The sequence below is a fragment of the Agelaius phoeniceus genome, chromosome 1, assembly GCF_051311805.1.
Source record: "Agelaius phoeniceus isolate bAgePho1 chromosome 1, bAgePho1.hap1, whole genome shotgun sequence".
NCBI classification, from domain to species: Eukaryota; Metazoa; Chordata; class Aves; order Passeriformes; family Icteridae; genus Agelaius; species Agelaius phoeniceus.
The window spans coordinates 93,176,617-93,201,524 of record NC_135265.1 but is presented as its reverse complement, the minus strand read 5'-3'; the positions used below and the strand labels follow the sequence as shown (position 1 = coordinate 93,201,524).

The 24,908-nt window shown below is 37.5% G+C and overlaps 1 protein-coding gene across 4 annotated transcripts in view; it reads left to right on the top strand.

The window, feature by feature from the left end:
* INVS (inversin) overlaps positions 1-24,908 on the top strand; it is an 84,580-nt gene that overhangs the window by 23,030 nt on the left and 36,642 nt on the right. For 3 of the 4 annotated variants that reach the window (XM_077183383.1, XM_054629548.2, XM_077183372.1), the window contains 2 exons: positions 13,276-13,449; positions 15,682-15,849. In XM_077183383.1, coding sequence (XP_077039498.1) covers positions 13,276-13,449; positions 15,682-15,849 — 342 coding nt within the window. Of the gene's footprint in view, positions 1-13,275; positions 13,450-15,681; positions 15,850-20,716; positions 20,842-24,908 lie in introns of those variants that run through there. The other variant, XM_077183391.1, reaches the window with a different exon arrangement.

Genomic DNA, 24,908 nt, shown 5'->3' with positions numbered 1-24,908 from the left:
CCTTATTAAAAATCTATCAATTTCCCTGATTTTTTTTGGAAAGTTCCATCTTTTGTTTTATCCATTGTGATGAAAAGAGTGTCATAATTCAGTATCTTAATTTCTAGAGTATTATCAAACACTTGGTATGAAAATCTTTACCCAGTATTTTTTCCCAGACAGCTTCCTTGCCATGACAGTGATCTGTGGTTTCCCCAGTTTTTCCCATTTTTTTCTTCGGCTCAAACATCGTTATTGATGATGTTTTCTTTCTCTTTTGCTCCAGCAATATCACAGCTATTTTCATTTACAAAATCAATTTATTTTCATTGTACAAACCACTCTCTCCCATTTTCAAACTTGATGTAATTTTACTTCTTTGCATCTCTATTTCACTTCTTGCTCTGGTAACTCTCCTCCTTTCCTCCACTTGGGTTTATGTATTTTGCTACCATGCTTTCTGTACTTGAAATAATCCAAGGAGGATATTGTCAGGCCCAGAATATATATTGTATTATCATCCTTGTCCCTCTCTTGAGCAGTCTTGCTCTTGAGCACTTGAAATTTGAATATGAGATTTCACTAAAATAATAAGAAAAGGAATGCCTCCAACTGCAGTGATTGTCTAAAAGATTTTGCAAATATCGTTTAAGTGCAAACCATGGTGGCAGAACATTGAGGAGCTCTGCTTGTGTTGTGTTTCCCAGGGAAAAGGAACTAATTCTGCATAGCATATGGAATGATATCTTAAATATCTGTGCAGCCAGCTGGTAGAATTACTTTATTTTCATCTATTGAGTTCAGTGCATACTTTCGTTAGTAAAATTTGGAAAAGCTTCTGGACTCACCTATTGTTACTTTTTCTGATCTTTGCTAAAGCCTCTTCCATAGCAATATTTTTTCAGGTTACTATGAACAAATAAAATAATTTGTAATAATTTTTGAAGATTCTCAGTTACCAAGAGTGAGTAGATAAAGTGATCCTGTTGTAAAAAAAAAACACCCTAAATGAGTACTTAAGTCTGAAAAAGTATTGGTGCATAACTTCAACTCAGAGATTTTATTGCAAAGACCAACTAGAACTGAACATGATATAAATATGCCCAGCAAAGACAAGTAATTTGTTCAGGCATGAGCAGTGCTTTTTCTGTAAGAACATTGTTCCATATTGCTTGATATTTGGCTCTTTTAAATTGACTTAATTATCCTGGTTTCAGCTGCTGGTTGTCTCCTACATACTGTTGTCAAACAGCTGCTTCCTCTCTCTCATTTTGCTTTGTTCAAAGGACAGGTGAAAATTTCTCTATCATTTGTTCTTCAAGATAATGGTTGCATCTTAAAAATGGTATTTTCTTTTTAAACGTGGTGCTTGCAGTACTTGGAGAGTTACACTTGAGATATGAATAGAATTAATTTTGTTTCACTTATTGTTGTTCCTTGAGTGTGTTTAGCATTGTGGCGTCCCTCGGTGCACAAGAGACTTGTCCAGCTCTTCTCCCAGGACATTGATGTCTGCTGCCAAGTCTGTACCTTAAAAAGTACCTTTGCAGACAAAGACATTTCCCTGTCTGAGTGTCCTTTCTAAAACATCATTCTTGCATTAATTGCCCCTCTGCAGCTGACCCCACAAGTGATCTTTAATGGTTATGAGAATAAATATTGTTGTTGGGACTGAGGAACCACTTGCTTCTTTGTATCCAGATTTGGCACTGACAAATTAAAACAGAACTTCCACTATTATTAGCTCATCAGTTTGGTTTAGTCCCGTTTTGTGGACTGTAGGGTGATTTCTGGTGGAATAAGGTGTCTTTTCCCAGCTATTTTGCAGTAAAAAGGGAAGATATTTGTTTTCACTGATTATAAATGTTATTCTAACTTCAGGCAAATTAGTTTTCTGTTAAATATACCCACATACGCTTCAATACATGAAGTACCAGCAATAGATCATTTTGAAACAGGGCACCTTTCTGCTGAAATCTCCAGGAATCTTCTATCAGGTGTCTGACACATCCTTAATCTGATGCTCAGGCTTGTCATTTGAATCAATAGGATACTAGATAGGATGTCTTCAGCATGCAAGCCTACTGCTATAGCAGGTATTTGAAAAATAAATTCAGATCTTATGGCCAGCCACAAACTCCAGGAGCACTAATCTTTCATTTGTCTCTCTCTTTGTCTGTAAACAGTTGGTTAAATTGTTGATTAAAGAGAATTAAGTGAATCACACTTAAGTCAAAATTGATACGTATGAACTGCATAAGCAAATTCTGTTGCTGCCTGAAAAGCAACAGCTAATGTCAGCATTTCATAAAATACAAAATTAATTTAACTTGTCTGTTAAGATTCTAAATTTTCTTGTTTCTTTGTGGAGCGGTTTGGAGCTGTCTTTTGTTACACTTTTTTTTTTATTAATGAAGGATTAAGGAAGTATGCTACCAGTTTTTATTAATGAGGAATAGTTTTTGCTGAAATATTAACTGATTTTTGTTATTAACATAATCTCTGTGTGTTCAGCTTTATGATGGGAACATTTAAACATAGATGGAGTTATACACAAAGGATGTGTTTTTCACCATGGTTAATATGGTGTGGATTTGGGAAGGCTTTGCAACACCAACCTTGAGCTGTTATTTTATCTGCCTCTAGTCCAAACAAAGATAAATAAATCTAGCACTTTTATTACTGCTAGGATGCAGTTTGAGTAGATTATGAAGGCTTTGATTTATCTACCAGTATTTAAATAGATTATGACTTCATTTTGAATAGCAAACATCACTGCAGTATCTATAGAAACTATTAAATTTTGCCATATGTAAAAGTAGCCTGAAGTGTCTGAATAATTATTTAAATTAAGAGTAAACCTACCTTTATTGCTGGTTGTTTTCAATATGGATTGTCTGTCTACTTCTGTAACAGTTCTGGAGATTTCACTGTGGCTGGAGACCTTTTCTTGTCCAATGGAAATTGATAGGTAGATTTGCAATTATTTCATACAGCAGTTTGTTATAGGGCTTAATATGTTTGAAATATATTTAAATCACATAAAAGGCATGCTTTTATCTGCAGATAAAACAGCAGTTCAAATAATAACAAAAAATTCTGTGAAGCTGTGCTCAAAATTGAGCATATATGCAACGTTTTCACTTTGCAAGCGTTGTTGCTTCCAGCAGTCTGTAAGGACTTGACATGCACATAGAGGGGTGCAATTAAGAAGTACAAGGCAGTAGTGACACAGTACTAGTCAGAGTGATGCTTAGTAGTAATGGCAATTAGTTTGCTTCCAGAATGAAATAGCACTGCAAAAAGGTAGGATAAAAAGACTTGGACTGGACTGATGGCTGTTATTTAGACTTGTTTTCAGGTAGAATGCTGTCATGGATTATACTGTGATTTGTAACATTTTTATTAGATTTTTTAAAGGCATACATCTGTTTCAGGGATATGTTTTCTTACAGTGCTCTTACTTCAAGACAATGCAACTCAAAGCCATTAAGATGAAGAACATGAATGTAGTAACTATTTTCTAGTACTTGTATTTTTGGGGAGGAGGGAGTCAGTACTTTCTGACAAATCTTTCAAATCAGTGTTTTTTGAAATAAAGTATTTTTTGAAAGCTTAGTGTTTGTTTCTTTATGAAGAGGTGGGCAGTGATCCTGTAAATATGGATGATGCATCTCAGGCTTTGTTGTAAATCCCCAGAGATTGTGTGTTGTGGGTACTTCTGCCTGAGTGACTTCAAAAGAACACTACAGGAAAACAAGTTCAGTAACAGTGGAAGAGATCAACTGGAAATGAGAATGCTAATTGCATTTTCATCCTTGAAGTGTTTTTTACATGAAAGCCACTAATTTCAATAGGTTGACCATAACATTTATTGCTGAAGAGCTGAGAACACTACAAAGGAGCAACATGTACACAGGCCATGGATAAAGGAGGTCAAAGGCTAGAAGATACAAACACCTATTTTCTTTCAGCCTATGCTGGGAAACAGTTTTACCTTGGCTTTTACAGCACTGGTCCGCTGTCTTCTCTCTTGTGTTCTTTAACTGTGTGCCACTTGATAGTTCTGTCTATTCCTATGGAAACCAAGAGAGTAAAGCCAATCTTGCAAGAGGCTTTAGGGAGAATTGCTTGTAGTTGAGACACTGCCTTGCTTTCAGTCAAAATGTCTGATAGTCAGAGCTGGCCTCAAGTCGTGCTGATGTTCTTCGCTGATGTATTGCCTAAGATGCTTTGCCAGACAGATGAACACTTTCAGCTTGAAAAGTGGTAAATAAGGTTTCTGTTCAGCTGTCTGGGAGATTTTCTCCAGTTGAGTGTTTTACTTTTGAGTCTAGAATGCTGCTAACAAAGTTGCTAAAAGGGTACTTCGCGAGATTAAACCCAATGTCAAAAATCAGTGATGTTTTTGTCATGGTTGACTTGAAGGGGTTAGCAGAGCATTACATATTTAAATCCACCAGTGGTTTGTTAGAGAGAAGGCATGGCATCATCCTTACCATCCAGAGGTAATAAAGAGTTTGCAGATCTTTTTTTTCCAAAGCTATAGTCCAATGGATGACTGCTAAGGGTTATGCCTAAAACAGTAATCCTAAAGATTTTCTCTTACTTTCATTTTTCAGTTACTTTGTTAATCAAGGAGTTAACCTTTAGTTAGTGATAATCAGAGAGGCAGCCTGATATTTTGATGGTAACTTTACTAATTTTAACTAGAAACTGGGGTTCTAAGTAGCTATGTTGACTTGGTTTTTTTTTCAGTAAACAAATTTACTGATACTCAAGGAGTGTAAGAATGGTGCAGTCATATACAGTAAAGGGTGGCTTTTACAGAGCTTATAGCTGTTGTAACCAGCTATAAGCTATATGAATTCAGTTTCAGTATATTAGAAAACAAGAAGCTCTAGTATTTCATGCATAGGTAAGATTTCAAAACACAAGTGCTAATTTATAAATCCAAATAATTCTTATTTGCAATTAAATTCATGTATCTACTTGCTAGCCTCTCTTAGTAGGTTTTCTTCTGAAAAATTCTTATGAGATTTCTGGCAAGTTGCTGATAATATAAGCATATCAAAATACTCCTTTTGATGTATGGATTTCAGTTACTTTTGGAACAGTAGTCTGTTCCAGATATCAAATTAGAAGTATGATATAACAGATTCTGTTTTTCTAAGTATTTAGTTTGTTTCCTGAAAAGCTACTGAAACTGGTAGGTGTTGGTGACAGAAGTCCACATCATTCGAAGTGGTTTCTGACATTCTTAGAATGTGCCTCTTCTCAAAGAGATGCTAAAAGATGAAACAACCTCTAAAGAAACCATGTGAACAGCCCCTTTCCTTTCCAAGGTCATTAAAATATTTGGGGTTTGAAAATTTGTTATGTTGTGCAAAGTTTATTTGTAAGGTAAAGCATCCTCTCTTCAGCACCTCCTCACTGGAGAGAGAGTGAGCATGTTTGTGTATACAGTAAGATTATCTTCTGTAAGAGGGAGTAGATCAAAGAGCACTTTCTACTCTGTGAAGGTAAGCAGGTTAAATTCAGTTACCATTTTGGTTTTAAAGAGAAACCTCATGGATGTATTTGTCTTTCAGAGGCTTAGCTAGCAATTAAGGAGTTCAAGTTTTTTGACTTTCACTGCTTCTTGAAAGCATCTGACAGCAAGGAACTGTTCTCAACTTTGGCTTTAGCATCTGTGCTAATCTGTTGGTGAAACGTGTTAATGCAGGGCCAAGTGGCTGATCTGTTCTGCCTGGGTTTTTAAGGCAAAATCTGAAATAATTTCACATTGTGCATGTTTTACCTCCATGAGTGTCTGTGTTACAATATTATTTAGTATTTGTAAAGGTATAGAATTCTACTGGCTTTAGAAACTGATGTGCTGCTATTAAAAAAGTGTAGACATTTTTGTGTTTCAGGCACAAGCAATGGTTAACTCTTGACTCCAGCTTCTAAGGAGTCCTGGGTTTAAAAGGCTTAACTAATCTAATCTGACTATTAAAAGATCATAGCAATCTGTTTTGAGTTTTATTTATTTATTTATTTATTTACATACTTGGGACAGAATGTGCTTCTCTGGAAAAAGGAGATGACTGGCCTGGTGTGCTAAATTTTAATGTACATTAGCAGTTCTTAATCTGGGTCTAAAGCAAATGTAAAAGCTACATGAGTGAATATGTACACTATAACCCTTGATATAATTAGTTTTTCTGTTCTCAAGATGCTGTTATATATATATTCAAGCTCTACTTTCTTAAATACTATTTGGGAGATTAAAGAAAGCTTAAAACATAATTAGTATTGTACTTAAATATTAATAATCTAATAGCTGTATAATCACTGCCTGTGTTATGATTGGTGTGGTATTAGATGTTTTATCTTTACAATTAATTTAACTGTAATAATTTTGTGCTGTTCTGTTTGTGAAAGAGTAAAAGTAACAGAATTATATATTACATTCCTCTGAAGACGATCTATTGATTGCTAAATGCACAAAAGATTGCTAAGAAAATTTTGCTAAAATATCTTACATAAGTGCTTCTTAATTAATAATGAATATATTTCAACAATCAAAATTTAATGAGCTAATAAAATATTAACCTATGGCAGAGATGTATAATTATCAGATCTCTGAAATCCTTTCTGCCGTGGTTGGTAGACTTGCTGCGCTGCAGTCCTCAAACACACCCCTTTCAATAGGCTGACCTTTGTGCTTCTGATTTGGTGGAGCCTCTGTTTTACCACTTCCCTGCACATTTGCTGACCAGGTTTAGTTACTGCAGGAGCTGTGGTCAGTGGTTAATGCCTGATTTTTGGTAAATTTCATCTCGTGAGTACAGAAACAGCAAGGGATAAGGTGCAAATGAATTTTAATCAATGAATCATTCTTTAGGAATTGTGACATTACAGAATTTATGGTATTCAATAACACTTTAAAATAGTGGTAAGAAATGTTTTAAGAAGGAAGTAGCTGAGAGAGGCAGCCTATTTGACCTCAGAAGCATATAAGAATTTGAAATTATATGGGGATAAATATGTATGCAGAAATAGAAAATTGGGTAAAATGAGCACCTTCTGTCAGCAGTAGGTTCTTTAAGAGTAACTGGATATTTAGTTAGCTCATTTCATAGAAATAAATTCAATAGTTTGCCTTTTTAGCCTGTACAAAAATATTAACTGTGATGCTAGATGGAAAATTGCAAGCTTAATTAGAAATTAGGACACAAAATGTAAGAGAATGGTGAATTATTATTTGATAATGAACTGAAAACAGATAGACCTGAAATATGAGCTATAAGATCAGAAGGCATGTGTTGGAATTCCTTGATAGTTGCACTTGAATCTGATATTAGTCAGTATTTTTCATGAGCAAACTTATGAGTAGTACTTTTTTGAAGTATACTTAAGAGTTGGCACAGTGTTAGGCATGATTATAAGTCAAAGAGAGGATGGCAGTGGCTAGGATATCAAAAGAATAGGGATACTGAAAGTAATTGAAATTATTAGAAACATTATAGTCCAAAATGCAAGTCCCAGGGGGTGGGTAGGGGGCAACAACAGACAATGCACCTAATGATTTATTCTATGGATTATAAATTTATTATTTGAAACATGACTGAGAAGGATGTAATGTGCTGTTTGGAAAATGTACTTCATTTTTGGGAGAAATGCAGTTTTGGGTATATCTGACAAGATATATGCACTAGAATAGACAAGTGTCATTGGGACTCAGTAGGGTACTTTGTGGGACCCCCTCAGGTAGCCCTGTAATCTGTGCTTACTTGTGTTCAAAATAGAAGAGTTCCAACTAGAATGAGTGCAGAGAGCTGATGATTTTTTGAGGGCAGTGTAGGGTTTATCCTTTGTTACTGAGATAAAAACCCCAATGCTTGTTTAGATTTTAAAAGCCACACTGTATTTTCATGGGTAGAAGAATGAAATTGTGTGTTGGCTTAAAAAAAAAAAAGAAAATCCAAACAAGAAATAAAACCTAAAAGCCTGAGTCTGAAACAGAGAACTGGGAGGAGAAAATCCTGAACACTGTAATTCCACTTAAAAGAAATCGCTAGGAATTTTTGAAAAGGATTAGATGTTCTTGCTCCCTATGGTGCTAGAGGATGGATTTACTAATCCAGAGGGTCAATTTCAACCTTCAGTTCTAATTTGTGGTTCATCTGTAAATATTTCTAAGGCTTTCTGTTCTGCAAGAGTATGCCCTGACTGCATCTTCAGTGCTTATGACTGTCAGCAGTGAAAAGCCCTTGAAAACCACCTCCTTTGTAAGGGTTTGTGCTCTTTTGGTCTGTCTGTTCCCAGTGCTGGGAAAGCAGGTATGTAATTTTGGAGTGGAGCCAAAGTAGCATCTTCACGGTTTAACAGCTTGGCATTCTTTTTTATGACCCCTGCTGTTTTTACCAGGAGGTTGTATAGAGATGCTAGGCTGCTTTTTCCCCAGTTCCTCTAGCAACCCTTACAGTGCCCTAAATCTTCACAGGCCCACTGTGGGTATTCCAAAATTCAAGCCTAGCTGTACTGTAACCATTGTCAGCTCATGTGCTCTACATTGTAAATCATTACAGATCAGTCCTTCAAGTCGTGTTAAGTACTTCATGTGGATTAGAATTGTTACAGCTTTTGAAAATGTGGTCTCAGCAATTAATAGGGAAATAAGCAATTTTTCTGTGTGCATTGTCCCCTTTTATCCCACTGATGATGAGGGGATGGTAGCCTAACTGTGGGTGTGCTTTTGATGTGCTTGGAGAGATGCAGTATTCCTCTTAGCCTTACCTTGTACAGCTCAGTTTCTCCCTTTGTAAAAGATGTTGTGTTTATTTATGTTGTGCTGTATTTATCTATGCAGTGTGTTTTTAAAACCTGAATATGAAAAGTTTTGTGTCAGAGATGTACCCACACTACAGGGTAGGAAAAGTGGTTAGTCAGTGTATAAGCACACAGCTTAATCTAATGACCAAGTTAACTCACCAAGAAATAGTGGGATGAGAATGGAAATAAATTTTCACAGACCTCTGTTGCACATCAGCAGAATGTTTCTAGCTAGAACCCAGATGTACTCTTTAAAGCAAGTTTGTATGCTTGTGAAACACTGAAAATTTGCTGTGAAAAGTACTTCTGAGGAAGTTTGAAAGAGGGGCATGTGGCACTGTGTGACTCGGAGCAGGACTCTGTGGGCTATACAGAGTGGAAAGAAGTGAAGTGTGAGGCCAATGTTTTTAGTGCAGTGGCAATACAACCAGAAATTTCAGCATCAACCTGTGATTAGAATCACAGCCCCACTGAACAGAGCTCATTTTTTCTTCAGCCTTTGACTTAGGTGACCATATGGGACAGCCTGACTGTGGCTGTTTGACAGATGCCCACCCAGCTGCTCTCTCACTACACTTCCTCAACAAGCCAGGGAGAGGAAATAGGTTGAAAAAGCTGCTTTAGATTAATAAAGAAATAAGCACATTTTCTTCTAGACCCAGAAAAGTAGGTAGAAAAATTTACCAGTGATTTTCCACTGAAACCTTTCCCTGGCAGCAGAATCATATTGAATATACTAGACAGCTTTTTTTAATGACCCAGCTTGCAATTTTGGGCATATTTTTTTCAATTTCAGAGATAATCTAAAATCTGGCAAACTCATTGGTTTTGACTGAAATACTTCTTCCATAACTCTCTTCTCCATTAAAATGTTCAGAAAGTTTTTCTGACTGCTTAGCTTGGAGTCCAGAACTTTCCTTTGAAGTCATTACTTGATGGCAGAGCCATGGTTGCTTATTGAGTTGTCTACCAAAAAATGTGTTCTACTAGTACCTGTGTCTGAATTTTTGAAATAGCAGAGGTATTTCTTCTGATTATGTTGAAATCAGATGTTCTCTGATAGTTTGCAGATCCAAGTATTTTATTTTCAAAAAATTTTAATAGAATCTAAAGGAAAATTAAGAATTAGCATTGGAATGGTAAATTTTGGCTGCCAGAAACCAAGTTTTCTGTACAAGTATTTAATCCTGTTTCCTCATGATGTTTTCTGTTTATAGTAGTATAAATTTTGAGTCACTATCAATGGTAAGAGATCATGGACTGACTCAGAGAGCTTCATGCTGCCCAGCAATGTTTAGGCCAGTCAAGTGCATTATTTATGAGTAAAAACCTAGCCAACTTAAAGACTTTTTATACACAAAAACTTTATAAAAATGGAGGAATTGGCTTTTCAAATTAAGGATTCCCTCCCTCCACCTAATAAGACCTCAATTACATCTGCCTTCAAGGCATGTTGATACATTCCATACTTACAAACCTAAGTAGTAATCAATTGAAGGTGGGGAAATTTTCCATTGTCATTAAAAAGGGCAATATTGTTTTCTAACAAATGAAAGGAAGACAGTAAAATTCATTGTGTTACTAAAGAAAAGAACAGTAGTCAGAAGCAAAACCATGAATAAGATAATTCAGATAAGTAATGTAAGTACAGGTGTTTTCTGTGGTAATGTTAAAAAATCTTAAATCACTTGGAAGAAACAGAATCTTTTGTGTTTCAGAATGAAGGGATTTATTATAAATTCATTTGCTAAGGAGAGGGATTTGTTGGCTAAGCATGCAAGAGAATAATGTAGTAGTAACTGATGGAAAAATGTGTAATAGCAAATATAAAATACAGTATAGGGAGAGAAATTCTAATAATAAAAGGGCATGTTTCCTTAGTTTTATGCATTATTTTAACTTTCAGTCTTCTTTGCCGTGGAATTCATTCAAAAAGCAGAATATACTTGTAAATCTTCCAATAAGTACCCATCAACAAGACAAAAACAATTTTTTTTTCTCTCATGGGTATGCATGCACTGTGTACAGGAAATATTGAAGGCAACAAATATATTATCCTCTGTGATGGAGAAAAGCAGCTATATTTCTTCCAAGACTAATATTCTCTTAAGATATTAAATATTTTCCTCCCCCAGTTTAATTGCCAACCACATCATGATACACTTAGATTTTTTTGCTAGTTTTAATTTTTCTTTTTTAATGACTTTTGTAAATTTTTCTCATATTTGCCTGTACAGTGTAATGGTAATAATGAGGAGTATTATTACTCTCCCTAGCTCCACCCCAAATTTATCATGAATTAATTCTGAGTGTGTTCTCTGTGGTTTAGGAGCCCTGCAGACATTGCGCTGTTCTGCCCCTGTACTTCGGAGTATGCTTGGTACACAGAGTCTGTGTTCTGCAGGGACAAAATCCTGAGGTTGTGCTTTCCCTGACACCCAGCAGAAGAAAAAGATGTATTTGGTCACTTCTCACTGGGAATGCTGTGGTAGCCATGCTGTCTCTGGCAAGGGAAGTTTGCATGTTCAGGCAGGTCTGTGGTAGGCTCTGTGGCAGACTTTTCTTGTGAGCTGTCACTGACCAGCAAGGACTAGTAACAATAAAAGGTAGAAGCAGGATGAAGTAATTTTGTCTGAGCTCATTCATGATTTGCTTTCCTTGATTTGTATTTTAAAATGAAATAGTGTAGCAGGAAAAAAAGTCACATTCATTTATTTTGGCCGTACCTGGTGAAATCCATTCTGCATCTGTAAAGCTCATGTCTTCCATTGCTATTAGACAAAAAACAGAACAGTAACTTTTGTAAAGTATGTCCTTCCAATGTTTATGGCTGCTTTGAAAAATGAAATCTGTATATTTTTTATGCTCTCGCACTGGATACTGTGGAAGCCTCTGGAATCCTTTGGCCTGTCTCCATCCTACCATTCTGCTGACAAAAACACTTTGGAATTCTGAGCCTTACGAGATACCAAAGTGCCCCCGTTCATTAGCACTCCTTGCCCTTGTCTACTTGGTTGCCTTTTTTCATTGTTTTTCCAAAGACAGCCTAAGGGAACTAAGCTAACATGCAGAATTTGTAAAAGAATTGTAGCAGACTGAAGTATGTTAATTTGCAGGTAGTTTCATAAGCAGAAGAATCCAAAGACTTGACTTCTATTGATTTGAGTGTCACCTTTCCTGTGTACATTGTCTGCTAAAGCTTCATCAAATGCTCCAGCTTTTCCCTGAGTGGAGGAGAATTAGTAGAATTTATCTTCTCTTTTGAGCTTTCTGTTTTCATTATAGTTACAGTTAATGATCTATATGGGAAATTGGCAAAAACTAGTATCTTGGGAAAAAATTGGGAGACAGTGAGCAAAATTAAGACACTTCTTTCACTTTAAGAAATGTTAAAAGTTACAGTGTGAAAAGAGCTGGGGTGTTTAAATCATGATGGCTGAAGGCAGGTGCAGATGTTTTGCTTTAATGAGTTATTGCTCCAGTTGCTGGTCCTCGATTGCAACCTAACTGCTGAAGGTGATTTGATAAACCCATAGACTTTGGGAAGTGGAAGCATGAAAATGTTGTATGTAGCATCTCTCCTATATGGAAAATAACTTTCAAGCAAAGGGTAGTAGCAAGTCAAGGCTGCCTGTGCTACTAAATAAGTACAGCTTCTTCATGATTGCATGTTCATGTCTAATTTTTCACTGGCTTCTTCAGTGATTTGAGAAATAAATCCAGATTGGGTTTTTTGGGAACCACCCTCATTTATTATATCATTTTTTTATATTTGTATTAAAGAAGCATTGCTATGTTATTTCTTTCGAAGACATAGTGAAAACCTTGTGCAAGTCCTAGTGTGAAGTATTTTCAATGTGTTGTAGAGCTAGCTGTCCCATCCATTTATTATATATACTGTAGACCAAAACTCATACAGTTCTCAATTTTAAAAATGTAAGAAACAATCACTTCTGCATATATTTACTGTGTATTCAGATAAGTACATGTTATCTTTCTGAATAATTCCTGGTTATTTTTCTTACTTTCGTTTTGAAAATTATATTCTTTCTTCATGTTTAGTTTTATTCTTCATCTGATAACTGTTTGCCTTGCTGAAGCCAGCATGAAATGATCTTATTTCGGTTTTTACATTATTTTTACTGAGGCTAAACAGTTATGAAACTGATAATATTACAGATTTCTTGGTATTGATGAACCCTGTCTTATTCTGCTAATGGTATATATATATATATATCTAAAACCGAGTAGCATGAGAGACCTAAAAATGAAGAGTTAACAAAATGTTACAAAAAAATTGTTCATGTTAAAAAAAAAATCTTCATTAGATGTTTCCAAAGCTTTGAGCTGTTTTGCTTCAAGCTTTTTCAGGCAGTGCAGTATAGTAAAAAAAAAAATAAAAAAAATATATATATCTAAGTATCATAATTTGCTTTGATAAACTGACATAAATTTCTGGTATTTTTCTTTACCCAGGGAAATTACCGCTTCATGAAACTTTTGCTGGCTCGTAGAGGGAACTGGATGCAGAAGGACTTGGAGGATATGACACCATTGCATTTAACTACACGTCACAAAAGTCCAAAATGTTTAGCTTTGTTGTTAAAACATATGGCACCTGGAGAAGTGGATACCCAGGACAGAAACAAGGTAAAAGTACTGCTTATTGCAAGATAACTGCTTATTTCAAGACAACTGCTTATTTTAAGATTTGTAGCAACTTTAGGAATTGGTTTTACATCAAGCAGTTGTGTGCAAAAAATTATTTGTCATAAACTTTTTCTAGGTCTTCAGAGTAGAAATGTTAATATATTCCTGATGTTACTGGAGTCAAAGTTCATTGCACTGGCTCCACTGACATTCTTGTTGAGAGTAGTTACAACAATAGAGGATTCAAAAACCATCCAAGTCTTTCTGTAACATTCTGTGATCCTTGTTGGAATCTGGATAGCATGTGCTTATGTTGCTTTTCTGCCTTTGAAAAACCTCACATTTAGAATCTTGTAATGATAAGAGTCACTAGAAAACTGCCTATAATTACAGCAGTCATTCTGGAGAGGTCATGCTGACTTCATGACCATGCTGATTAATTAACAAAGGTATGCATAAACCAGCCAAAACCATTTAGCAACCTTGCCTGTTCAGCAGATTTCCCAACCAGTATTTGAAGCATTGCTAGATTCCCTACAAAACAGGGAGCACTTTTCTCCCAGTTCATGTCATGAGTAGTCACAGTAGCAAAAATGGAATTCAGGTTGGTGAAAAGATGATCTCAGGCACAAAGTCTGACCTGTTTGACCTTGTTGGGCACATGGCTTTTTCAGTTTCCTTGCTGTAACTGTGCACATCAAAATTGTCAAATATAATTCCTGAAGATGAGGGAGAACAAGTGTCCTTTATGTCTGCTTCCATGTTGGTAACTGACTGAAACTGGTTGTAGGTGAGAGAAGTCAGTGAACTAAGGCTACATTGGCCTTCTGGTAACCAAAACTTTCTGCTGTCATTGCAACTGTCAGTTTCCAGGAATACTGGTTAGCTCCATTTAATAAATAACACTCATTTATTTAGTGCAGATTTTTACTGGTACAAGGCTGTGGTGGCACTTCGTGGAGCCCTTCTTCAGTGAGTGACAAGTAGAAAAAAAGGCTGTGCTATCTTATTGTTGTTACCATGGCACTAAGCTAACAGCTGGCAGCAATGAACACAAATAGGCTCCTTTTTGCCTTCTTTCTTCACAGAGAAGTTAAGGATATGATAGTGAACTTAAAAATTCCACATCACTGTTTCAGGATGCTAATGCAGGGTATTGTACTTCTATACACAAGTATAACAAAAGGAGATATTTCTCTGTTTCAAATCCAAGTGCCAGGTAATGTTTAGTAGGGGTGAGGGAGTAAGAGGTGGGGAAAAAAATTCATTCTTTATCTTCTAACTCTCTGTTACTTGGCATTTGGGAGAGGTGTGTCTGGTAAATGAAATACTTGTTAATATGCCAATGTTTTGCTGGTTAAGAAACCCCCACACGTTGGTTTGCTTATGTAATTATGAATGTTGATAAGGCCTGTGCAAAAGCTGTTGGCAGTCAGGAATTGGCAGTAGGAGCATGGATTGCCTTTTGAAGTTTTATTGGACTGCCACTGGGCATTAGATTCACTAATATTCAACCTCAGAATTCTGAGTTATCACAGACAGTAAAGTCAAAACCTTAGTTCAAGATGGATCTGAGTCCAGTGCCAGCATAAAGTGTCACCTTCCCCTAGTGGAGAGTAGTCTCCATCAATTTGTGTCATCCCAACAGAGTTTGAAATTTTTGAGGGACCACACTAATGGCTGCATTTGTTCTATAGTGCAGCTCTGGGGCTAAGGCCTGGTTCAGGTCATCAGTCTAGCTTGGATGTCATTGCTTAATACCAAGCACAGATAGTTTCTCTGAGTGTGAAAGTATTTGCTGCACCAAATAGCCATCTGGGCAGTGCTAAGTGGCATGCACATTTTTGTCTTGCCATAGTCCAACAAATCTTTATAAAAATCAGTCTCCTAGCAGAGATACTTACGTTCCAAACATAAGGGCTTCTCAGTTTGGATCCCATGTAAGGTGGTGCAGCTTAGACTTGACTCAGACCTCAGTAGGTGTGTGATGATCTGCCCTTACTGAAGTAAATGGGCCCTTTATTCAGCTTTGTTTAAAGCCTATTTTCATAGATTTTCAGTTGTCAGCCACCCCAGGTACATGTGCTCAGTTATTTGTCAGGCCTCTTTCTTGAAGTGTAACAAATGCTTGCTTATTTACCTGTTGTTTTAAGCTGGTTTTAGCCAACTTTAATTTTCATGTTTAAACAATTTTTCAACATGTTGAAAAAGCTTGTGAAAATTGTATTGCAGCAAACTGCGTTGCATTGGAGTGCCTACTACAATAACCCAGAGCACGTGAAACTTCTCATCAAACATGATTCAAATATTGGAATTCCTGATATTGAAGGAAAAATCCCACTTCACTGGGCAGCTAACAACAAGGACCCTAGTGCAATCCACACAGTGAAATGTATTCTGGTAAGAAAATCTGCAACGTATGTATATAACACTTTCTTTCCTTACTACTTTGCTCTGATATAAATATTTTTTTATTCTCATAAGATTTCTCATTTTGGTCCACTGACTCTTTGAGAATGAAATAATTTGCTTTTCCTAACATCTAGAACTTTGTAAGAAATAATCCTAAATATTTTTGCTGTCTCGGAAAGACTTTTTTTGATTTCTATGGGTGAATGTCTTTGCTTAAAGTCTTGTAAGGGGGGAGGAAAGACTTAAAAGTTTTCATGGATAAAATGGCCAGTCATATTGCTCATTTCAGCTGCATTTTGCACACTGATTTCTTTGTTATGTGTCTTTCCTTCTTTATTTAAAAGTTTATATCTAGTTATCTGTCTACTGGAAATTTTAGTTTAATTTGGTTTCTCAGGTTAGAATTCTGGGAAATATTTGATCAATTGTCAGTTAGCCCACAGTCAGTTTGCTGAAAGACTTTCTACGTGATTTTGTGTATCAATTCAGTACTGTTTCCTTGACAGCATATTTTCTCTTTCTGCAGTATTTGAGTTTATCTTCTGCAATGACAGTTATAATGGGTACAATGAAATCATATGATCAGCTTGATTTTTACCTTGATTTTTATTTTGTGGTAATTTCTGAGCTTCGCTAACATGGAAAGATACAGAAGTCTCAATTTAAATTTTCTGTCACATTGGAAGAATCTTCCTGTATCCTTCTCTTTCAAAGGTCTTTCAGAAGTAGACACATGATGATTGTACTTTAACTACAAGGATTTGTATGTCTGTCTGCCTGATTAGCTGGCAATCTGAGAACTTAAATATGAAAATGAAAACTTTCTTTGCTTTTTTTCAAATGACACTGACAATCTTACAGTTACTGATACTTTTTTTACTATAATAAATAGTTTTAGATAAGGGTCCAGCATCAAAGAGATTGCATTTCTGTAATACTGCTCTTTATTCAATATATTTGTAATTTGTATCCAGCTGTGAAATAATTTGTTACAAACAAAGTTTTGTCACAAACTTTGAATTTGTATATCTGCTTTTCTGCCACACTGGAGAAGTAAACTTGCTGCAAAAAATATATGGATCTTTGTATTTAACTACAGACTTTTTCAAACATTAGGTAGTCAAAAGACAAATATTTTTTAAAGTTGTGGTGTGTTTGGCTCAGACAAGAGCCTCACACACACCAAAAGCCACTCACTTACTTACCTGCCCTCTTTCAAGGCAGAGAAAGTAGAAGGAAGGCAAGAAGTCTTGTTGATGAAGATAATGCCAGCCCGGTACAGAAAGCAAGAGCTGCATGCAGAAAAGGAAATTTATTCACTCTTTTCATCAGCAGGCAGATGTCAGCCACTTCTGGGAAAATGGAAAAAAAGCTTCAGCATGCTTAATCATGCTTGGGAAAACAAATGGTTAGCCATGAACATCCTTCCTGTCCCTGAGGTTTTTTGCTTAGCATGATATTATGTGGTATGATGTATTGTTTGGGTCAGTTTGTGTCAAATGTCCCAGCTGTGCCCTGTCTCTTGTCCACACAGCCCATTCACTGGGGTAAGCAGGGGAGCAGGATGTGAAAAAGAGGAATCCATGCTATTTCACAATAGCCAAAACATGGGTGTGTTATCAACAGTTTTAATCACAAAGTCCAGTTGCTGCAAGGAAAATTAACTTCATCTCAGACAGACGTACTACAAAATAGCAAAAATACTTGTCTCTTTACTGAAAGTGTTCTCAAAGATTCTCTTTAGGTAATCCAGAATCATGATCATGTCCAGGATTTTTGGTGGACTTTTTTGGTTTGTTTGTGTTTGTAGTTTTTGGTTTTTTTTTTTTAATCTGACAATTAAAAGAATCAGAGAATAGTTTGAGTTGGTAGGAAACTTTTTAAGGTCATCTAGTTTAACCACCCTGACATGGGCAGGGTCATCTTCAACTATATGAGGTTGCTCAGGGCCCTGTCCAGCCCTTTGAACTCTCCCAGGAGTGGGGAATCCACAGCTTCTCTGGGCAACCTGTTCCAGTACCTCACCACCCTCACAGTAGAATTTCTTCCTAATATCAAGTCTAAACCTACTCTCATTTCAAAATCATTCCCCCTTGTCCTGTCCCTACGTGCCTTTGTAAATAGTCCTTCTCCAGGTTTCTTGTAGGACCCCTTTAAATACTGGAAGGCTGCTGTAAGGTCTTCCTGGAGCTTTCTCTTCAGCATGTGAGAACTCTCCCATCCTTTCTGCATAGGAGAGGTGCTCCATCCTCTAATGATCTTGGTGGCTCCTCTGGAATCACTCCAACAGGGGGATATCTTCCCTGTGCTGGGGACCCCAGAGCAGGATGAAGTACTCCAAGCGGAGTCTCAGGAGAGCAGAACAGAGGAGCAGAATCCTCACCCTCAACCTGCTGACCACACTGCTTTTGGTGCAGCCCAGGGCATGTTTGGCCTTCTGGGCCACAGGCACACATTGCAGGCTCATGTCCAGCCTCTCATCCTTTACCCAGCACCCCCAAGCCCTTCCTGGCAGGGCTGCTCTTGGTCTCTTCATCCCCCAGCCTGTGTTAGTACGGGGGTTGCTCTGACCCAGGTGCAGTTCCTTGCACTCGGCTTCATTGAACTTCATGAGTTTCCCATGGGCCAACTTCTACTTCTTGAGCTTGGCCAGGTCTCTCTGGATGGTATCCTATCCCTCAGGCTTGTCAGCTGCACCACCCAGCTTGGTGTCATCTGCAGACTTGCTGAGGGTGCACTCAATCCCTTCACCTGTGTCATTAATGAATACATTAAATCTCACTGGTCACAGCACAGCCTCCTGAGGGACATCATCGTTTTCCATTGGGACATTGAGACAGTGACTACTGCTCTGGATGCAAGTGTCCAACCAATTCCTTGTCTATCAATCAGCCCACCCATCAAATCTCTCCAATTTGTGGACAAGGACATTGTGGGAGACTGCATCAAAGGCTTTGCAGCAGTCCAGAAAAATAACATCCATAGCCATTCCACTGATGTAGTCAGTCCATCATAGAAGGCCACTGGGTTGGTCAGGCAGGGCTTGGTGACCACCAGGTCCAGTGACACATTCCCTCTGTTAGGGCTGTCTGTCACCTGTCTTGGGAAGTTATCCTGCGTTCATCCCAGGCATTTCCTGGATTCCCTCTAGCTCACTGAGCTGCTTCTCTGCAAATGACAAGGTGGTTGAAGTTCCCCAGCAGGACAAGAGCCTCCAGCACAATGCCTTCTGCAGCTGGAGCAAGAAGGCTTTGTCAGGAGGCTCCCCTTGGTCAGGCAGCCTGTAGTAGACACTGACCACAGGATTCCCTTTATTGCCTCGGTCTCTGATTCCTGCCTACAGGCTTTCTACCTGCTCATGGCTGTTCTCCAGGGACAGCACGTTGCACTCTATCCATCTATTGTAAAGAGCAACCCCTTTGACCCTCCTTCCTGTCCTGTAGCAGCCTGTAGCCACACACCAGTCATGGATTCATCCCACCAAGTTTCAGTAGTGGCAACTGGGTCATGGCTTTCTTCTGGAGGCTTCCAGCTCCTCCTGTTTGTTGCTCATGCTGGGTGCAGAGGTATAGAGGCACTTTGGCTGGGCTGAAAAGAGTGTATTCTTGATTTCATCTAGGCTTTTTTATGCATCCGCTTAATTGTTTATATTGCAATATAGTTACATATATATGTGCTTAATAACAGAGTAAGTTAATAACAAGTTTAAATGAAAAAGTGATTTAGCTATGATGTAAAGTTGATGATAGAGGACTATTGTTATTAGGTAATCAATCTGTTGACTGAATTTTTTGTTCAGTATAAATACCTTTTTGTGCTGGTGGTAGTGCCCTGAGTTTAATTCTGTAGTAAAATCTTCTCTCCAAATTGAAGTGTTTTTCTTACTTGTCTTGAAGTGACAGAGCTTCACAGCACAGACACAGCAGAGCTCACAGTCTTCCCCTCCTTTCTTAGCTGCTTTTTCCCATATTACCCAGTTCCAAGGCTATTGTCTAAGCATCATGTTTGATTCTCAGTCCTCTCTAGGCCTTCTAACTTTACAGTTTTTCACATTCCATATTGTATTTCCAATGGATGTACCCATAGAGTGAAAGTTTCTGTAATCTTATGTTTTAAGGTATAATTGCATTTTTAAGTTTGCAAAAACACTGTCCTGTGGTGATAGCAAGATAAAAGGCAAGTGTCTGTGTCACTGTTGCTTCCCCATTTTTAATCACATCCAACCAAACCATTTCTCTTTGCTTTCTCTAAGCATTGTGCCATTGCCCAGACAGCAATGAGGTATCAGTGTCTGCTTCCAGACCACCTTTAGTATCTGCTGGCCAAGTTATGAAAAACAACACTGCTGTTGTTTCTCTCTTGTTATCTTTAACACTGTGGAAGAATTCCCCAGAAAATTATTTTTTCTCTAGTGTCCCACTTTGAATTCTCCAGTGCTGCTTTACAAAAACTTGACAAGAGTTTAGCTGCTGGTTTTATTGAGACCACAGTCTATGGTACTGAAAAATACTGTCTTGTTTTTCTGTACTCTACCCTCTGGGTGTGGCCAAATATTGTCTTCTGTTTATAAATTCTTAAAATTAAGGATCATCTTTCTGTTTGGTATTTGTGTAGTACATAGTCCATTGGTATTGTCAAAATAAACAATTATGAAAAGAGCTGTGCTGAATGCTGAGAAAGTAGGTTGGGTGTGCAGGGGTGACAGCTGGGCACAAATTGGTTATATCTGATACTGAAATCCATGAAAAACTGAACTCAACATATGTAGAAAGTAAACATGTGAAGTAGAGAGAAACTCTAATCTGGAGATCCTCTCATGGTTCACTTCCTTTTCCAGCTTTCCAGATTATGCTTGGTTACGTGAAAAACGTTGGGAAGATTTAAGGAGAAAAGAACAGCATAAGGTTCCATTATTATGATGGAAGCAACTGCTTAGTACTCTGTCTATTTTGTATCTCTTCTCTTTATTTATTCTTCATGGTAAGAGGCATGACATTTGTTTGTACCACACTTTCCATTATTGCTTACAATTCCATTGTTCTAATTGCCACAGAAAAATGCTTAGCTTCTGTTTCTTCTCTGTATTGTGCTTATAATATTAATACAGTATGACAGTTTAATTATAGCTAACCAAACCCACTTGAAATCTAAAGAAATTATACTTGTGAATGTAGGCAGAAACAGACTTAGAAAATTTTAATTTAGGTGGCCAAAAAATTCAAAACACATGAATACTTTTAGATTAGAATACAAATAGTGGCTTTGTCACTGGAGAATCTGTACCATTTTGCAAAAATAACACTTTTGAGTATGGGGATATTTCTTGACAACATCAATGACTTTAAGCCAGGAGTTTAGGATTCATTTATTTAGGATGTTGTTGTGCCTCTGGAAGGCTTGAAAATTAGCTGTCAGGATTACATCAGCAAATTAGGAGTGATTTGTTTTCTTGTTTGTCCTTTTGTTCAAACACATTTTCTTCTGGTGGACTTAGAATTTCAGTAATAACTTCTGTGCCTATCATAATTCATGTTTAGCCACTCTTAAAAGTGATTCTCATAAAATGAATTTTTGCAGTAGGCTCTATGCTCCCCCTGCTGAGCTCTATGAATAGACAAAAAGTAAGCATATTATCAGTTAGCTTTCTCTTCAGAATTATTTAAGTTAGGGAGCAACATACAAGCTTTCACTGTAGTGGTTCAGGTAAATGCTTTTGAATGCTTGTCAAAAGAACTGTTATGCAGGCTTTGCTTATTGTGTTTTATGCATGTAATAATGTTAACTTTGATTGCATTTTTAGTTGAGAGTCATATTTATCAATTTTTATGTTTTTAATAGTTTATGGTTATTGTACTGATGACTACATATATTAGTGAGCTCCAATGTGTTTTATGTTAATTTTTGACTCTAACAAAGTATGGTTGACGGTACTGATATCTAATCTAAAACTGATGAAGTTTTTTGTCTGAGATGGGCAGCTTAATTAGCATTTAATTAGCATTGGCAGATGTTATTACTCAGATACTGTACATCATCTTTGAAAAGGCATGGAGAACAGGAGAGGTGCCTGAAGACTGGAGGAAAGCCAGTGTCAGTCCAGTGTCTTGAGAAAGGGCCAGAAGGACAACACAGGAAACCACAGATATCACCTCAATCCCTGGAAAGGTGATGGAACAACTCCTCCTGGATGTCATCTCTAAGCATGTGAAGGAAAATAAGGTTGTTAATAGTCAACATGGATTCACCAAGCGGAAATAGTGCTTGGCCAGTAAGAGAGCTTTCTGTGATGGCAGGACTGGCAGGGTAGATGAGGGAGGATCAGTGGGTGTTGTCTAACTTGACTTCAGCAAGGCTTGTGACACTGTCTCCCATGACACTGTCATAGGTGAGCTCAAGGAGGGTGTGTTCCCTGAGTGGGCAGCACATGGGTTGAGGACTGGCTGAATGTCAGAGCTCAGAGGGTTGTGATCAGTGGCACAGAGCCTGGTTACAGACCTATATCTAGAAGTGTTTTCCAGAGGTCAGTAGTGGGCCCCTCTTTTTCCATTTATTTGTTAATAATCTGGATGAAGGGAAAGACTGTACCCTCAGCAGGTTTGCTGATGATAAAAAATTGGGAGGAGTGGCTGATACACCACCGTGGTGTGCTGCCAGTCAGTGGGACCTGGGCTGGGCAGAGAGTTGAGCAGAGCTCTCTCAACTCTCATCTAAGCTCAACAGGGGCAAATAGAGAGTCCTGCACGGGGGGAGGAACCACTCTGTGCAGCAGTAGAAGGACCTGGGGCTCCTGAGGCACAACAGGCTGTCCATGAGGCAGCAGTGTGACCTGCAGGCCAAGAAGGCCATTGGTACCCTGGAGTGCATTAGGAGGAGCATTCCCAGCAGGTTGAGGAAGGTAATCTATCAACCTAGTGAGGATCAACCTAGGGATCAACCCTAGTTAGGCAGCATCTGAAAATCTGTGTCCAGTTCTGGGCTCCCCAGTTCAAGAAAGGCCAGGAGTTAGTGAGGAGGATCCAGCTAAGTGCTATGAAGATGAGGAAGGGTCTGGAACATCTCTTTTATGAGGAAAGGCTGGGAGAGCTGGGACCAGTCAGCCTGGAGAAGACTGAGAGGGGATCTAATCAATGAGAAATACTTCAAGTCTGGATGTCAAGAGGATGGAGCCAGACACTTTTCAGTGGTGCTCAGCAACAGGATAAGGGGCAATGGGTACAAACTGAAACATGGAATTCCCATTTGGATATAAAGGAAGCATCTTTACTGAGATAAAAGGTGAGCATTGGAACAAGCTGCCTAGAGAGGTTGTGGAGTCTTCTTCTCAGGAGATATTTGAAACCCACCTGGACTCAATTCTGTGCAAACTGCTGTGGTTGAACCTGCTGTTGGAGGGGGTTGGATTAGATGATCTCCAGAGATCCTTTCCAACACCAGCCATTCTGTGATTTACATACAGTGTGCAAAGTATGTAGCTCCTTAGATCTAGAAAACTTACATTAACCAAATATTAGGAGGTTTAACTTGGCACCGTAAGAAAGCAAACAATAAGAAACAAAGAATCAGGGCATTGCAGAGTTGAAGTTACTACTGCTGTATTAACTTAGCCAGATTGCACTTAGAAAGTATAGTGAAACATGACTCTAAATGTTTGGAGGGTTTTGAGGGTTTATTTATCCATTACATAGAAAATATAGATTGTACAACTTTGGTCAATTTGTATTTGCATAGAAACTATAATTCTGGAATTTTCTTTCTTCTTCTTGATTTATTGTTCTCGGTGTTAGATATTTGTTTTCTGTGTTATAGTTACTACACATCAAGTAATGCAAGTGCAAGTGATTCTGCAGCCAATTTGTGTACCTAGTGGAGCCAAAAGGAAAGATTGCAGTTAGTTCCATGAGAAAGGGGTCAGGAACTTGCTTTAACAGTTAACAAGCTGCACTTACCACAATTCCTTGCTCCTCTTTCATAAATGTATTGTGATATATAGTGTGACTCTGTATTTTCAGGAGGATTGCTTTTCTCACTTATTATGAGTTAAAATCCCCTCTAGTGTTGGAAGTTAAAAATCTCAGGACTACATTCCCTTTTAGTTCTGCACAGAGGTCCCATAACTTCACTGATTTGTTCTGAATTCTTGGAGATAGAAAAGCAGACTCACTCCCTCTGATTTACTTAAACTCTTGTTTTGACAATCTGCTTCTACTCTAGATGATAAGTGTCCTGCATCCTGAGTTTCTACTGTATCATTGTTTACCACTTTTTAGTAATACCTCTTTTTTTTCAGAAAAGTGATGTTTAAAGTTTATGTTTCATGGGCCTTTATGATATTTGCCATTTGAAGATCTCTCAGATGCTAAGATGATGTTCATTTGTATCTGTTCTGGTCTTCTGCCTGAAAAAGAGTCAGGAAGAGAAATCTGTATAGAAAAACATTTGAGAGATGAAATTATCACAATACAAAACTATATAGCTAGGGACCTTATGTGAAAGTAATTTAGCATATTTTTAAAGAAAAGGTGACGAAAAGTCAAGTTATATTTATTAATGCCTGTGTTACATGATCAAGTGGCTAATCATGAAACTTTAAAAGACTTTCTAAATTCAAAATTAAGTAGAAGTAGATGCATTATAAGAAGTACTCTCTCACTTCTTTCCTGTCAGCTGGATATGTCTACATATTTTCCTTTGAAAATACTTTAGGATATAAAACACTACAAGAATATTGTAGCAAAGCCATAAAATTAACTTGTGCAAAAAGGGAAGTGTTGTTGGAGACAATCTGAAGATATATGTATATGTAATTTTCAACTTGTAAATCATGTAAGAATTTCTAGTTATTTTCATAAGAGCCAGAGTTAATCTTTTAAAGATCTGTTTAAGGAACCACATGCACAGCAGACTGGTAAAACTATGAGGTATGTACCAGAAATCTGGTCTTGTACAATAATTAAGTATAAAAAAAGCATTCCATAAGAAATACTTGAAAGTAGCCTATACTGTAACAAAAGCATTTGGTTGTGGAGCTACATTCTGCTGGACAAGCA